Source organism: Nerophis ophidion, linkage group LG22 (assembly GCF_033978795.1).
Source record: "Nerophis ophidion isolate RoL-2023_Sa linkage group LG22, RoL_Noph_v1.0, whole genome shotgun sequence".
Classification (NCBI taxonomy): domain Eukaryota; kingdom Metazoa; phylum Chordata; class Actinopteri; order Syngnathiformes; family Syngnathidae; genus Nerophis; species Nerophis ophidion.
In genome coordinates, this window is record NC_084632.1 from 23,820,567 (window position 1) to 23,839,196 (window position 18,630).

The window sequence follows — 18,630 nt, forward strand, 5'->3', positions numbered from 1 at the left end:
AGTCCAAACACAAAAGGCAAAACAATTACTGAGTCTATATACAAGCGTACGGTTATTATGCCAGATACGGGGGTGGACTAAACAATATTTCCAGAGAGTAATGAGTCAAACCGAGTTTGTCCCTAAAATGAAAAACAGAACAGAGGTCGACATGAGTTCATGAACTTGGATGAATTTGGGTGACTTGAACGTGACAAAAAAATCTGACATACTTGGCTGCCGCACTTGCATTAGTCGCTGGGAAGTAACTGTAAAAGATGGAATGTAAAAATCAATGCACTGCGCTGGACTGTGTTCCAAGTTTAGTTACCATTTTACCATCTTACGTCCAAGTGAAGTGAATTATATTTATGTAGCGCTTTTTATCTAGTGACTCAAAGCACTTTACATAGTGAAACCCAATATCTAAGTTACATTTAAACCAGTGTGGGTGGCACTGGGAGCAGGTGGGTAAAGTGTCTTGCCCAAGGACACGACAGTGACTAGGATGGCGAAAGCGGGGATCGAACCTGCAACCCTCAAGTTGCTGGCACGGCCGCTCTACCAACCGAGCTGTACCGCCCCTATACAGTCATGACTACAGTTGGACATCATTTGAATTTGGACGATTCCGGTTGAGATTCCGGTTCATCGTTTAAATTTTGTATAGTCCGGAGAACTAGAGTCCTCCACAGAAGATATTTCGTTTTGGTCTGTTTTATTTGGTCAGAGTTACAGAAGTGCTCTGATGTTTTTAAGGATCTTCTGTAAAAATGTGAGTCTTTCAAAAGTTTTTTTTTCTTTTTCTAAAACTCATGGGCCAACAGTTGCATAGCGCAAAAGATGAAAAAGAGAGGACCTAAAATGGAACCTTGAGGAACACCACAAGTATAACTAAAGAAGTTGAAGAAATTATTACTGACTGAATCTGAAGTAAACAAGCTACAGCAACACCTTAGTTACATAAATTCCTTTACTAAAACTTAAAAGTGTAACTGCCAAAAAGGAGAAGACTTAGATATGTAATTCACAAGTTTGTCCACCAGTGTTCTACTTTGTATGCTACTACATATGCTAGTAAGGTTAACTGTCAGGGAAAGGATCTGCCAATGTGTTTACAGTGGTCTAAGTTCCTCTGCACAACAGGAACACTCTAGTGTTTTGAGGAATCTGCTGCAAAAATGTTTGTCTCCCGGGTTTTGATTTGAATCCTCCATTGCGGTAAATAAACTGCAGTTCTTATGTTTTATTATAACTGGGAAACTGTAGGACAAGGCTCAACATGTCACACTCAGAGGGATGAAGGTGAAATATAAAAGGTAAACACACAATTTAAAAATCCTGATACCTAATGTTGGGCTTGGTCACGGCTACTGAAGTGGTTCACGGTCTTCCGTGCAGTACGCGTGGGTTAAACAGGATATAACAAAAAGCGATGGTGCGAGAAAGAGAAAACTAAATGAGCACCGTGGAAAAAAGAACAAAAGTGAATATACAAAAGTAACTATACTTGGGTTGGAGTTGCAAGACATGCAAACTACCACACAAGACCAAGCTGGATGGCACTGGGAAAAGCCAGGAAGGTAAGCAGCAAAAACTCGGTAAGCATAGGAGACTTCTGACCTGGAATCGCCGAGTGCCATCCCGCTGCCAAGGTGGTGCTTAAGTAGTATCGGGTAGATTGTCCTGGGCATGATGTCAAAGTGCATCCGGCAGTGGAGGCTCCTCGAAGGCGTCTTGGGGCACTATGAGGTTAACTCTTTTACTACTGTTACCCCAAGTGGCCCTTGGCAACGGCCTAACACCTGACTGCCCCCTAGCCAAGGATACGGTGAATACCTCAATGGCGGAGCAGGCGGAAGACGGTAAATGTAAGAACCACCACAACGGCTGTGATGGCAGAAGGAGGCACCCCCACATGTGGGTCCAGTTATGGGGAAATAACAACCCAAGAACTCAACGGTTGAACATGCGGAGGATGATTGCTAACCCTATGGAGCCTCACAACGACTGGGATAGCGGATGAAGGCTGCAACAGAAAAGGGTCTCCATTCGTCTTGGACTCCATGCCACTGGACCCTGACCCGGATCTGTCAAGGACCGTGTGATGACTGTCTGTGCACCAATCTCCCCATGTTAAACAACGTCACACACAGTCATCCTCCATCAAGGGATACGCCCCTACCAGGAGGATTGTCATACTCGCTTTGAGTGACCGCCAATGATGACGATGATGGGATAGATTGGAATCAGCTGTGCACATCTCACAACCCCGCCCACAAGGGGAAGGCAGTAACTCTAGGGATGAAGGAGGTCTTCTGCACCAACTAGGGAAAACTGAAAATACAAACCACAAGGTGGCAGCAGGCAGTGACACACTTGCTTTTTCGAAGAAAGTGTTACGGTTCAGACCCCTGCCAGCGCCGCTCGTCCATCTGTGCGCCACTCGGGACACGCCCACGGGCGCACAGATGGATGAGCGGCGCTGGCAGGGGTCTGAACCGTAACAGAAAGTCCCTAAAAACATCATCACGTTCCTTGCACAGCTTGTACTGAGCCTAGTCTATAAAATTCGCTACACCTCCCTGATACCGAAGTACATGTCAAACTACTTCCAGAACGTAAATAACTTCCATAACCACAACACCAGGGAGAGCTCCACAAACCACGTTAAACCCAGATTCTGATCTAACAAAGGTCTTAACTCATTCTCCTTCTATGCCACATCAATATGGAATGCACTCCCAACAGGTGTAAAATAAAGTGCATCTCTATCCTCTTTCGAAACTGGGGCGGCATAGCTCGGTTGGTAGAGTGGCTGTGCCAGCAACCTGAGGGTTGCAGGTTCGATTCCCGCATCCGCCATCCTAGTCACTGCCGTTGTGTCCTTGGGCAAGACACTTTACCCACCTGCTCCCAGTGCCACCCACACTGGTTTAAATGTAACTTAGATATTGGGTTTCACTATGTAAAGCGCTTTGAGTCACTAGAGAAAAGCGCTATATAAATATAATTCACTTCACTTCACTAAAAGAACACCTCCGGGCAACTACAACCCTAGACTAACACCCTCTCCCCACCGCATCCCCCCTCCCCGGATTGTAAATAATCAAATGTAAATAATCAAATGTATATACTTCTTCTTATGCTTTCTGAGCTCCCTATGTTCACTGCTCGCTATACATATCCTACGAAGTCAGACCTACACTGTTTCAATGTCCATTTCTCAGATGATTTTATTGTTGATGACTGAAGTGCTGATATCAACCAAACCTAATCCGCCCCCGCCCCAAACCCCTCCACATTCCACCCCCCGGATTGTAAATAATTAAAGAATTCAATGTATATACTCTGATGATTATCTTGTTTGATGACTGTATTATGCTGATAGTATATATTTGTACCATGAATTGATTAACATGGACCCCAACTTAAACAAGTTGAAAAACTTATTCGGGTGTTACCATTTAGTGGTCAATTGTACGGATTATGTACTGTACTGTGCAATCTACTAATAAGAGTTTCAATCAATCAATCGTGTAACTCTGACAAAATAAATCTGGTTCTCCGGAATACAAAAAGTAAGAATAATAGTGATGGGAGAAGTCTTCCCCCCTGTCCTGAGATTTCTTGAAGTATAGCCCTTAAAATATTTTTGGAAATATCCCTGGTCTCGAGTATCACCCGTAGTTAGTTCGTCTGGACTGCAGCTTCCAACAATCAACTTCATTTATTCATAAATTAAGTTGGACGTGTGGACTCATGTTGTGTTTTAATAACACAAAAAAAAAATCACACCAGGAGTGCCAGCAGGACAAAGATCCACGTCTTTTGTGATTATGTTTGTTAGTGACTCCTCACTAAAGACATTTATTGCAGTCACTGGCTGCCTCATTCTTACCACAGCCCATGTCACTAATTGAAAAGAGGGCAATAGGTTACACATTTAACTGGTTGCCAATTTCAAAGTAAATTATTGAGAGGGTGTTTGATAGGAACTAATTTCCCTAAGAAGAACTGGTATAATTATGATGTTGTATATATATATATATATATATATATATATATATATATATATATATATATATAGACTGTGCATCACAGGCCAGCTATGCTGACATGTCTGGACTTCTCATTATTCAAAAATAATGTAATAAATCCTAGGAATTTGAAAGAGAAGTGTTACCAGCTTGAGGCTATGCAAGCTGTGTCAGATGTGGTTGTGTGGAAAAACAGATATGTTAGTTGTTGCAGCGGCACAAATCCGAGCAATTAGGAATCAAGTGCTTTTTAGCAGGTAATGTGTCAGATATTATTGGAACTTAAGATATAAATCTATATAATTATACATATTAAAAAATAGAAACAAGGAGGGAAGGGTTGGCGGTTAACATCTCTGCACAGCCCATTACCTTAAATTGTTTTATGTCATTTTTTAATTCTTTTAATGTATATTTTTCATTCAATCACTGTAATGTGCATAGCTGCAATTCACTATTACCACAAATGCCATGTGGCTATAGTTCATGTATTTGGTTATTTATTGCTAAAAAACTCACTACCGCAACTCAAATGAGTTGTTTTAGGCTTAGGAACTTTGTATACAAATGAAATAAAGCTGCCTGAGATAGTTTATTATTGTGTATAGTTTTTTTTAAGAGCCATCAAATTTACGGACTGAGTGGAATGGCCGGTAATATTTTCAATTGTTGTCATATATATTGTTTATTTAAAGTACTTCAAGGTATAAGTGTTATTTTAGGGAAAAAAAATTCTGTGCAATTATTTAAATATCGTTAAACTTTATGTTTCTTTTAGATCAGGGATTATGTCATCAGAAGAAATTGGAGTGAGATGATTTGAGACATGGCTATTCAATTGTGGGCAATTTGGGGTCAGTGTTGCGTGGTGGTTAAAGCGGCCGTGCCAGCAACTTGAAAGTTCCAGGTTTGAACCTCGCTTCTGCCATCCAAGGCACTTCACCTTAGCTCCCAGTGCCGCACACACTTGTCTATGAATGTGAATGAATGTTTTACGGTGATTGGAGGGGCCGTAGGCGCAAATTTGGCAGCCATGCTTTCGTCAGCTGTGGCTGCAAATGTGGCTTACCACCATCAACGTGTGGAGTGAATGAATGATGGGTTCTCACTTCTCTGTGAAGCACTTTGAGTGTCTAGAAAACCGCTATATCAATCTAATCCTTTTTTATTATTATTGTTATTATTATTATTATTATTATTATTATTATTATTATTATTTTGGCCTAAATCCGTCTGACTCCATATACTGGAAACTTGGGAGACAAACATTTTGCAGCAAATTACTAAAAAAAATAGAGTGCTCCTGTTGTGAAGAGGAATTTGGAGTTCTGTAAACACATTGGCAGATTCTTGCATTGACTTTTTCACCTTGCTAGCAAACATAGAACACCGGGGTCCAAACTTGTGATTTAGATTACTGAGGTGTAACTCAAGGCACCCCTTTATAAACCGACATATGGACACTTATAATGCTATCAGGTGGTGTCAGAAGAGTATAACATACAAACCCCGTTTCCATATGAGTTAGGAAATTGTGTTAGATGTAAATATAAACGAAATACATTGATTTGCAAATTCTTTTTAACCCATATTCAGTTGAATATGCTACAAAGACAACATATTTGATGTTCAAACTGATAAACATTTTTTTTGTTGCAAATAATCATTAACTTTTGAATTTGATAACAGGTTCAGAGAATCTTGAGAGATCACTCCACGTAAGCAGCATGGCCGGAAAACAACTTTAAATGACCGTGACCTCCGATCCCTCAGACGGCACTGTATAAAAAAACCGACATCAATCTCTAAAGGATATCACCACATGGGCTCAGGAACACTTCAGAAAACCACTGTCACTAAATACAGTTTGTCCCTACATCTGTAAGCTCTACTATGCAAAGCGAAAGACATTTATCAACAACATCCAGAAACGCCTCCAGCTTCTCTGGGCCCGAGATCATCTAAGATGGACTGATGCAAAGTGGAAACGTGTTCTGTGGTTTGACAAGTCCACATTTCAAATTTTGTTTGGAACTATTCGACATCGTGTCATCCATTATGAAGCGTAAAATACGACAGCGGAGACCCCTGACTGTTGAACGACTGAACTCTACATAAAACAAGAATGGGAAAGAATTCCACTTTCAAAGCTTCAACAATTGGTTTCCTCAGTTCCCAAACGTTTATTGAGTGTTGTTGAAAGAAAAGGAGATGGAACACAGTAGTGAACATGCCCTTTCCCAACTACTTTGGCACGTGTTGCGGCCATGAAATTCTAAGTTAATTATTATTTGCAAAAAAAAAAATAAAGTTGATGAGTTTGAACATAAAATATCTTGTCCTTGTAGTGCATTCAACTGAATATGGGTTGAAAAGGATTTGCAAATCATTGTATTCCGTTTATATTTACATCTAACACAATTTCCCAACTTATATGGAAATGGGGTTTGTACAATGGAATTTGGGGGAAAAAAAGTTGAAAAATTAGCATGTCATTACACATGAAGTACACAGTTGTGTACTTATGGACTAAGTACATCATATCAAAATATATTTTTTAGTTGTTATTACAATTAGGGTCCAATAAGCCTGAATAGCAAAGAGAAATAAAAAAAGTATGCAAACAAACAGCTTTTTTAGCAGATACACATGTTTTTCGTAATGTAATTTATGTAACTAAGTTGTTGCAGTACCTTGTTTACTTCCGATGCAGTCAGAAGTCATTTGTTCAGCTTTTTTAGTTATACTAGTGGTGTTCTTCAAGGTAACATTATAAGACCTCTCTTTTTCATCATTTGGGCGATTCAACTTGTGGCCTGTGAGTTTAGAAAACTCACATGTTTGCAGAAGGTCCTCAAAAACCAGTGGTGGGCCGTGCGTCAGAACAGCCGAGCTAGCCTGTGGGGTTGTCCAACATCGTCTCACAAGATGTAAATTCTCTTTAAATATCCTTCTTGGAAATGACCTTGCAACTATATTGTCGCGTCTAATGGGATAATAACACACTTTAGGTTCGGATATCAAATAAAGATTGCGCTCTTTCCGACCATTGCCATTTTTAATAATCCTGTCAATTCTGTGTACGTGCATGAATGAAGTTCATACTTAGTCAACAGCCATACATGTCACACCAATGGTGGCCGTGTGAACAAAGCCAACACTGTCATAAACATGTGCCATGTAGTGAAACTACACTAAACAACAATGACAAACACATTTCGGGAGAATATTTGCACCGCAACACAACATAAACACAACAGAACAAATTCCCAGAATTCCCTGCAGCACCAACTCTTCCGGGACGCTACAATACATCTGCCACTTTATCAACGTTTTGTTCTCCTTCTCTGCTATCTCGGCCTGGCTATGGCGCTACACTTCCCGCTTCCTTCTAAATTGAAACTTGTGAATGGGTATTCACTTTGGAATAACAAGTTAGTATCCAATTCCAGTCTTGTTAACGTCAGGCTACTGTCAACAACTTGTGATCTGATTGGCTATCGCAACTGTCTCTCAACTGTATGTCCTCGTTCACTTATTGTGCACGTGTTACACGGCTCGAATGATGGGTCCAGTCTTTCGTTCTGCGACACATTTATTTTTACTACTCAGTGGCCTAGTGGTTAGAGTGTCCGCCCTGAGATCGGTATGTCGTGAGTTCAAATCCTGGCCGAGTCATACCAAAGACTATAAAAATGGAACCCATTACCTCCTTGCTTGGCGCTCAGCATTAGGGGTTGGAATTGGGGGTTAAATCACCAACAATGATTCCCGGGCGTGGCACCACTGCTCCCCTCACCTCCCAAGGGGTGATCAAGGGTGATGGGTCAAATGCAGAGAATAATTTCTCCACATCTAGTATGTGACTGACAATCATTGGTAGTTTAACTTTTTTAACTTTAACATATTTATTTTTCAGGATCAGGCTGCAAAACAATTAACTTTTTTTTCATATCAGTATTGACAGACTTCTTCTACAGTGCCAGCTACTGATACCAATGGCACTAAGCGCCCTCTGCTGGTGTAACTAAATATGTCATTATGCATTGATATACATAGATAACCTTGACATCACAAAAAATGAGTTTAGAAACAGTATTTAACTCGAGTTTTCTGACCTTAAAGAGTTTTTAATGGGGGGGGGAGCAACTATTTTAATCAACCACTTAGTGCCACACACGGACGCCCGCATTGTTGATTCTGAAGGCCTCTGGTAGATTTGGTAAAGCATTGATTGATTGATTGATTGATACTTTTATTAGTAGATTGCACAGTTCAGTACATATTCCGTTTTTCAACTTGTTTTTAAGTCGGGGTCCACGTTAATCAATTCATGGCAACATAAGCTTACTGAATTCTGATTGGATACAAACTAAAACTAAAAACAACAGTACTGGAAGGAGCATAATAGGACATGAAGAAAATATGAATACTTTTAGATACTTAGGGAAAGTAAATAAAAAAATAATTGTTACTTTTTTAATTATGATGAGGATTTCTGGTTATGTTAGGCCAGCAGACAGGACCTTGCTGGCCCTGATGGCACACCACTGTTAAAAACAGTATGGAGCTCCTGTAAATGAAAAAATAAATAGACCAAAATCACATGCCTATGCTGGTTCTCCCTGGAATATACAAAACAAAAAACAATATTGAAGTTAGTTCTCCGGCCCCCTGGTCTTTAGCTTTCTGCAAAATGTGCCCCCCAAATCGTTTCAGTTGAATATCTCTGGATTAAGGAGGCTGTAGAATGTATAGTGCAGGCAAAGAGACAGCTGCCAGTAAAGCATTATGTTAACCTCATTAGCTAAGTCTCCTCAAACTATCCAAGGATAGAAGCGATGGCGTAAGACGACCTGAGTTTAGGATGGCAGTGTGCAGGAATTAGTGGCAGTTTGAGCAACAACAACAGCATGATCTTTGACTAACAATAATAATAATGCTGGAAATAAAAGATAACAAGCTTTAAGAAGACATATAGAGCCTCCCTACATCTATCCATACATCCATTTTCTACCGCTTGTCCATTTTGGGGTAGCGGGGTGTCCTGGAGCCTATCTCAGCAACATTCAGGCAGAGGGGGACAAAATGGCTGGGGAGAGGAAAGTCTGGGCTTCCCTGCTTAGGCTGCTGCCCCCGCGGCCCGACCTCAGATAAGCGGAAGAAGATGGATGGATGGAAAAACATGTGTTTTTGTCTCACGTATGGATTGTGAATGATGGACACAATAATAAAAATAAAAAAGTGCAGTTATTCTTTAAAAAAATGAATTTTTGTAACACACCTTTCGCTCACAAATTGTTGATACGGTAAATGAGATTTGTCAGCATCATTTGATGTAAAAATCGGTTCGAAATTCCATCCATCCTTCCATTTTCTAACGCTTGTCCCTTTTTGGGGTCGCGGGGGGTCGCTGGAGCCTATCCCAGCTGCATTCGGGCGAAAGGCGGGTTACACCCTGGACAAGTCGCCACCTCATCACAGGGTCAACTCAGATAGACAGACAACATTCACACTCACATTCACACACTAGGCTCAGAATAGAAAATGCCAATGAGTAAAGATTTATATTGCGTTATACAGTATTGACACACATTTTCATGTGTGGATGTGATCAGAGTCAATGAAATGTAAGTCAAAACTGAATTGTCATGTTGTTTTATTTTTGAAAAGAATGGTTAATTCATATGTACTATATATCATTATGAGGAAAACAACTTTCTGAGATGCACTTTTTGTTCAATTCTGTGTACACAAAACACTCCTATGTTCAAATGTAGATGGCACTATTTGACCACGCTTGTTCCAGATGTACGATTACCACATCCCCTCTTCTTTGGTAAAATTGATTTACAAGAAAGTGAAAACATTTTCAAAACGGCCTTTAGTGGACAATTAAATCATATCAAGGATCAAAGTCCATTTAAATACAGGAGTAATGCATACAGTAAACTGTATATATATATATTCAATATATATATATATATTTATATATATTTACACACAGATAAATATAGATTGCTGCCGTCAAATGATTAAATCTTTTAACCAGATTAATCACACTTTTGCAATTTGATACATCACAGTGAATTATTTGTGTGCTTAATTTAGATTAGCTTTAAAAAACACCCAAATATTTTGACAAAAATGCTATTTTATTGTCATATTGTAATACACTACATTATTTTCTCAAAACTTGCTACCAGTTTAATCTAAACTACAATCAGGGTGTATTTTAAAGTGCAATTTTTCCAGTGTGCACACAAGTCGGAGTCTCCGTATGCATCGACAAATGCTTCACCTTTCAGGCAACCATCTGCGGTAAAGGAGCATGTATATTACCCAATTAGTCTGAGTTCACACATTGGTATTGTTTGAACAATTTGCCAAATCTGGGCTTCAAATAGCTTAACTGCATTGGATCTTTAACTCAGATGAATGTTAATGAGGGTTTCATTCGCTTTAATCCGTTGATTTTGACAGCCCTGTAACAACGCATGATGTAGCAATGGTGCAATATTTAACAATTTAGTACATTTTCACCTCATCATGTATATATGTATGTATTTATAACATAATTCTTAAATGCATCTTATGATAAACTTTCACACATTTTGTAATGAATTGTTACCTATTGCAAAAGCTATTACAAAATGTGAGTGCTGCACTCAAAAAATAAAATAAAATGTAACAATTAGGTGCATTATGTAAGAAACCATCAAATGTGATGCCTTATAAAAACAAAACAATAAATGAAACACAAAACAGTTCCTCTTCATTACAATTAATTTTATGAATCTTGTAGGATGTTTTATTGGTTAAACAAAGATCAAATGTATAATTGATTTTAAATAAAAATGTGATTTTAAGCTAGAAACAAAAGTAATGAAGTATTACTGACATGAAAATGACTCTAAAATGTTGGAAGTAATACTATACATGATAATAAGAATGAAAAACCCTAACACAAATATGAAAGAGAAAAAATTTATGTTTTGAATTACATTTTTGAAATAAATTAATATGAAAAGTTTAGTGTTTCTGGTGGTTTAGTAAATAATGCACCAAATGTTTACATTTAAAAAGAAAGTGCAGTGCCCACATTTTTTAATGACTTTACAAGTTACGACAAAATGTGTATCACTTTACTACAAAATGTGTCATTATTAGATAATGAGGTAAAAATATGTCACATTATTGCATAATACAATGTTAAAAGCCCTAGCAAACACATTCAGTCAAATGCTAAAAGTGCTTCAAAATATAAAATTAACATCAATAAATATAGATACAGTAGTCTGTCCATTGGTCTATCACAGGGGTGTCCAAACTTTTTCCACTGAGGGTAGCACACGGAAAAATTAAAGCATGCGGGGGGCATTTTGATATTTTTCATTCCTAAAACATAGCAAAAATATATAGATTTTGTTTGTTTTTTTATTTTTAGGGCTCCCAGGACCATAAAGGGTCTAAGTAACTAAAATGTTAAAAACAAGTCAAATTATTATTGTTAATCTCCATAGTATATCAACAACAGGTTTATATAAAGTTTAAAAAAAAAGTCTTTATGCCTTTTCTGTCAAAGACAACTTTGTTTTTTATGATAAAACCGAAATATGCAGTATGTGCCCCACTGCCCAAAACATTCAGAAAGTAATGTTTGATGTGAAGTAATTCGAGCCTTAAAAAGATCAATAATGCAGGACACCATTGATTTCAATTCATTACTATTTTTGAGTAATCACAGTGAAACGATAAATACAATCCCATTAAATAAATTTGGCATCCAAAAGGTGCCCCACTCATAAAGTGATACAGTTTTATTAGTTTTTGTTTACTTTCAACACTTAAGTTACGAGATCAACTTCAGATATATCTGTCAATTTTACGTTTGAACAATTCTTTTGTTTGTTTTATGCTCTTTTGTCAAAGAAAACAATGTTTTTGTATGGCAACCACACAATATATGCAATATTTTCCACATAAAACATTTTAAAGTGACATTTTTGTAATAATTGTAGCCTTGAATAGGTCAATAATTCATTACAACATTGATTTTTTTTTCTTTGAGCAATGGCAAAAAAAGAAAAATAAAGATAGACCAAAGAAAAAAATAGCTTGCATGGCAGCTTTGTGTCAACATTGCAACTTTTTCTGGTTAGATTTCGCATCATTCCACTTTTTTTTTTCTGCAATTGCATTTCCAGAATGTGTGGCGGACTGGTAAAGGATTATTTGCGGGCCGCAAATGGGTTTGCTCAATTTACCTTTAATAAATAAATCTATATAAATAAAAAATGGGTATTTTTGTCTGTCATTCAGTCGTACATTTTTTTTCCTTTTACGGAAGGTTTTTTGTAGGGAATAAATGATGAAATATAACACCTAATTGAATGGTTTAAAAGAGGAGAAAACACAAAAAAATACAAATAAAAATTTGAAACGTAGTTCATCTTCAATTTCGACTCTTTAAAATTCAAAATTCAACCGAAAAAAATGAATAGAAAAACTAGCTAATTCGAATCTTTTTGAAAAAAATAAAAAAAATTATGGAACATCATTAGGAATTTTTCCTGATTAAGATTAATTTTAGAATTTTGATGACATGTTTTAAATAGGTTAAAATCCAATCTACACAAATTGGACCAAGCTATATTTCTAACAAAGACAAATCATTATTTGTTCTAGATTTTCCAGAACAAAAATTTTAAAAGAAATTCAAAAGACTTTGAAATAAGATTAAAATTTGATTCTACAGATTTTCTAGATTTGCCAGAATATTATATTTGAATCTTAACCATAATAAGTTTGAAGAAATAATTCACAAATATTCTTCGTCAAAAAAACAGAAGCTAAAATGAGGAATTAAATTAAAATGTATTTATTATTCTTTACAATAAAAAATACTTGAACCTTGATTTAAATTGTCAGGAAAGAAGAGGAAGGATTTTAAAAGGTAAAAAGGTATATGGGTTTAAAAATCCTAAAATCATTTTTAAGGTTGTATTTTTTTCTCTAAAATTGTCTTTCTGAAAGTTATATGAAGCAAAGTAAAAAAAATAATAAATTTATTTAAACAAGTGAAGACCAAGTCTTTAAAATATTTTCTTGGATTTTCAAATTCTATTTGACTTTTGTCTCTCTTAGAATCAAAAATGTCGTGCAAAGCGAGACCACGCTTGCTAGTAAATGAATAAAATCTAAAAAAATAGAGGCAGCTCACTGGTAAGTGCTGCTATTTGAGTTATTTTTAGAACAGGCCAGCGGGCGACTCATCTGATCCTTACGGGCTACCTGGTGCCCACGGGCACCACGTTGGTGACCCATGATATAAAGTAAAAAAAAAAAAAACAACGCACTTTGGACACCCCTGGTCTAACATTAGAAAACATAACGTCATTTATAACAATGGGTTTGGCTTTTTTATTTTTATTTTTTTTTAAACCCTGGTGCTTCACACTCTAGTTAACCCAAATCATACTTGAGAGCAGCCATGTTAGATGTTAGCCCGTAAGAGAACACTCCACAAACCCTGGAAAGATTTCCTCATCTTTCAAGCGTGCCACTCTCACAAAGCTCTACATCCAACCCTCGGCGGCTTTTTTCTTCCACAGCAGCCGCAAACATATATATATATATTTTTTTTTACTCCACATCATTCTCCTCTTCATCATCCAACGCGGGCATCTCTTTCTCGGGCAGCAGGCCGTAGCTGTTGAGGAAGGTCTCCACATCCGTGGCAAAGAACTCCTCATTGAGGTGCTTTGTGCAGGCCAGGAAGTTCCCCAGCAGTTCTCCTGCCTTGTAGACCAAAAGTGTGGGCAACACCTCATCCGAGAACCTCTCAGCAGCACCCGAGGCCACCGCGTCGATCCTGCAGAACTTGACGGTGGGGTACTCTGCGGCCAAGCAGTCCAGGCAGCTGTTGAGCTCCTCGCAGCCTTTCACTCCCATCTTGTAGATGTGGACCACCACCACCGTGCTGTGGTGTTCCTTCTCGATGACTTCGAGGAAGGCCTCCCCGCTGTCTAGGTCGTGGACTCTTTCGAACCTCGGGCCGAAGCTGAGCTTGTCGTGCATTTCCTGCATGCACTGCTTTCGGTATTTCTTGAGACAGCCCTCATCCTCCTCCTTAAGTAGCTCGTACTCCTGCACGCTCATCTGAAAAGGAGTTTAAAACATTTCAGTTGAATACTCCTTCTCTGTGTGGTTGTTTAGCCCAGTGTGCAATACACATTTTCACCACTTGTGGCAGTAATAATAATATTAAAGACCTACTGAAATTAGATGTTCTTATTTAAACGGGGATCGCAGGTATATTCTATGTGTCATACTTGATCATTTCACGATATTGCCATATTTTTGCTGAAAGGATTTAGTAGAGAACATCGACGATAAAGTTCGCAACTTTTGATCGCTAATAAAAAAAGCCTTGCCTGTACCGATGATATGCGCGTGACGTCACGGGTTGTGGAGCTCCTCACATCTGAACATTGTTTACAATCATGGCCACCAGCAGCGAGAGCGATTCGGACAGAGAAAGCGATGATTCCCCCAAAATTTGAGCGAGGATGAAAGATTCGTGGATGAGGAAAGTGAAAGTGAAGGACTAGAAAAAATAAACGGCAGAGCGATTCAGATGTTATTAGACAAATTTACTAGGATAATTCTGGAAATTCCCTTATCTGCTTATTGTGTTACTAGTGTTTTAGTGAGATTATATGGTCGTACCTGTACAACCTGAAAGTCGACCCCGCACCTTTCTTCAGCACCAATCGACGGGTGGTGGCGATGCCCATCTCTGCCCTTCGCAAGGGACCCTCTTCGAAACACGATCTTTCGAAATGATCGCTGCATAATACACTGTACTTTGTGTGTGTGGTCCAATCCAACCGTGTTCGCTTGACATCTCTGTTCCATAGTAAAGCTTGACTGTCATCTTCCAGGAATATAAACAATGAAACACCGGCTGTGTTTGTGTTGCTAAAGCCGGCCGCAATACACCACTTCCCACCTACAGCTTTCTTCTTTGTTGTCTCCATTGTCCATTGAACAAATTGCAAAAGATTCAGCAGCACAGATATCCAGAATACTGTGGAATTTCGCGATGAAAACAGAACAGCTAATAGCTGGGAACGATGCTGGAAGAAAATGTCCTCGACAATCCGTGACGTCACGCGCACGCGTCATCATACCGAGACGTTTCAGCAGGATATTTAAAATTGCAATTTAGTAAACTTCATGCACCTGGGGATAAGTTGATTGGCAACACTAAATTGGCCCTAGTGTGTGGATGTGAGTGTGAATGTTGTCTGTCTATCTGTGTTGGCCCTGTGATGAGGAGGCGACTTGTCCAGGGTGTAACCCGCCTTCCGCCCGATTGTAGCTGAGATAGGCGCCAGCGCCCCCCGCAACCCCGAAAGGGAATAAGCGGTAGAAAATGGTGGATAAACTAACCCAGCCGTATTGGCATGTGTTGCAATGTTAATATTTCATCATTGATACATAAACTATCAGACTGCGTGGTGGGTAGTAGTGGGTTTCAGTAGGCCTTTAATGTACTGTAACTGAAGTTATAGAGAAGTTTCTTATGCGCCAAAAATATGTCAAAATTGGTGACACTATTTTCATTTGCACTTTAATTTCATTTACAGTTTAGTTAAGAAACACATACATTCAGTTAATGTATTAATTTTTCGTCAGTTATTTATGAGTCCATTCCCATGCAGCATATTTGGTTAATACATATTTTTCTAATCAGCCTGACCTAAGTTTAAGTTTTATGTGTTAAATAAACAATAATATTTGTAATTAACACCGTCCCTCAGCTGTGGTCCGTATGGGCCGCAGTTGCACCTAGTTGTAATAAACTTTTCCAGCACTTGCGGCAGTAATGACAATATCAAACCGACAAAAGAAGTCTGGAGCTAAAGTCATAGAGAAGTTTCTAAAGCACAACAAATATGACAAAAATGGTGACGCTGTATTTTAATTTGCACTCTCATTTTTTTGAAAGTTTATTTCAGAAACTTTTTTACAGTGTATCTGTCATGCCTTTGGATCATGTTTTGTGTTGGTCATGTTATGTTTTTGTTTTTTGCAACGAAAGATTTTGGTTTGTTATTCATGCCACAGCACAAGTGTTTTTGTTTCACGTTTATAGTTTACAGCCTTTGTTCTAGTCATTTGTTTTTGTAGCCAAGTGTTCGTTCTCCACCATTGTGCGCGCCCTTTGTTTGCCTTTTTGTAGTTTGTTTGTGTTAGTGTTAATAAATCAAGATGTTCTTACAGTCACATCTGGCTTGTCCTAAATATCCTCTGCTTCGAAGAAATAAGCAAAGTCCAAGTCCATGCTTGACAGAAGTTGCCAGCAAAGAACAGAAACAAAATGGCTTAAATAGCAGTGACATAATTAGTGATGGAACAGGGGAACAGGTGCGTGACATGACAGCTGAAACTAATGAGTTGGCATGGTAACGAAAACAAACCAGGATGTGCAAAACAGGAAACAAGTGTCCAAAAAACAAAAACATAACATGACCAAAACAAAACATGATCCAAAAGCGTGACCGTATCATAAAATACTGATTATAATATTTAGTTATAATTTAGTTATTTTAATTTAATTTAATTTAATTATTTTAGCAATGTTATTATTGAACAGGTTAAAATCAAGAGTAAGATCACTAATTCAGTGTTAAAAATTGATAGGGCCCCGAACTCCTATGTAGTGGAAAAGTTGGGCCCGAAGTCAAAAAGATTAGAGAACCCTAATTTAAAGAACTTAGAGGGGCCGCCAAAAATATCTGTTTCTCAACTGTGGTACGTTTGGGCCACGACAGCACTTGGTTGTAATACACGTTTCCACCACTTGTGGCAGTAATAACAATATCAAACAAACAGACAAAAAGTTTGTAGCTAAAGTTATAGAGTTAAAATGTAATAATCACTTATTGTTCTGTTGTTTGGATACTTCACATTAGTTTTGGATGATACCACTAATTTGGGAATCAATCCAATTCCAAGTAGTTACAGGATCATACATTGGTCATATTCAAAGTCCGCATGTGTCCAGGGACATATTTCCTGAGTTTAGAAACATAATACACATTGTAAAAAATCAAAAGAAGATGTGATGCCAAAAAATATTGACGTAATCATAGTAATATCGACTAGATACTGTACTTGGTATCATTACAGTGGATGTTAGGTGTAGATCCACCAATGGCATATGTCTACTTTTTAGTGGCGGTATAGTACCTAATATGATTCATTAGTATCGGGGTACGATACTAATACCGGTATACTGTACAACCCTAGAGTAGTCGATGAAAGAGTAAAATAAATCTAACTTTTAAGTGTATTAATACATGATTAAATGAACTACAAATCTCATATTGAAAATATGCAACATAAGGTGAAATATTTCAATAATGAGTAAAGCAAAATATGTTCTGGACCAAAAATCACTCCATCCATCCATCCATCCATCCATATTCTACCGCTTGTCCAGTTCTCTACTATTCAAAAGTGTGACCATACCTGAGTTATTGTGGAGAAATACGGGGAAAAATTACAGAGGTAATCTTCATTCACAAACAGTGTTACAAAAAAGATCAGTTAAAATAATACATTATGTTGGATTTAAAGAACATACATACCCATTATTTATTGAATCAAATACATTGAAAACCAATGACTATTTATTGAATCAAATACATTGAAAACCAATGACTTGGTGCATTTGCAAAGAGCTAAAATTATGTACAAAGCAAACAATAAACTGATACCAAAAAAAGACGACATTTAGCATATCAGTACGTGGAATTAAATCACGGAATGGATTAATAAAAAATAAAAAAAAGTCAAACAATGTACTAATATGATGCATTTTAAAAAAACTATTCAAATTCAAAAGTATTTACAAAGTAAAAAAGAAGAAGAATCCTGAGAAAAATTTTGAACTATATTAAAAACGAGATGATTGTAGTCATCTCATTATGTGAATCATTATTTTATTCTAGAACAGTTTAATTGAATTCAAAATACTTAAAATGTGTCATGTATTAAGAGCAGGAAGTGTTCGTATTTACTATGAAGTGGAAAAAGGGTAGCATTAAAGGCCTACTGAAACTTACTACTACCGACCACGCAGTCTGATAGTTTATTTATCAATGATGAAATATTAACATTGTAACACATGCCAATATGGCCGGTTTAGTTTACTAAATTACAATTTTAAATTTCCCGCGGAATTTCTTGTTGAAAACGTCGCGGAATGATGACATGTAATGACGCGTATGACGACGCATGTTGTGACGTCTCGGGTTATAGCGGACATATTAGCCCAGCACAATACCCACAGCTAAAAGTAGTTTTTTTTCATTGCATAATTACACAGTAATTTGGACATCTGTGTTGCTGAATCTTTTGCAATCTGTTCATTTAATAATGGAGACTATAAAGAAGAATGCTGTTGGTGGAAAGCGGTGGATTGCAGCTGCCTTTAGCACCGAAACACAGCCAGTGTTTCTTTGTTTGTTGTGAAGCTTTAACACAGAGCGGTCAAGCGAACATGTTTCTCTACGTCAACCAGCAAGTTTTTGGATGG

General features: G+C 37.7%; 1 protein-coding gene across 3 annotated transcripts in view; it reads right to left on the reverse strand.

Moving 5' to 3' along the window:
* Nucleotides 1-9,661: 9,661 nt before the first annotated feature.
* pdcb (phosducin b) overlaps nucleotides 9,662-18,630 on the reverse strand; it is a 59,340-nt gene continuing 50,371 nt past the window's right edge. For all 3 annotated transcript variants that reach the window (XM_061883570.1, XM_061883566.1, XM_061883567.1), the window contains one exon: nucleotides 9,662-14,180. In XM_061883570.1, the coding sequence (XP_061739554.1) occupies nucleotides 13,665-14,180 (516 nt within the window). In that variant the 3' untranslated portion in view covers nucleotides 9,662-13,664. The remainder of the gene's footprint in view (nucleotides 14,181-18,630) is intronic.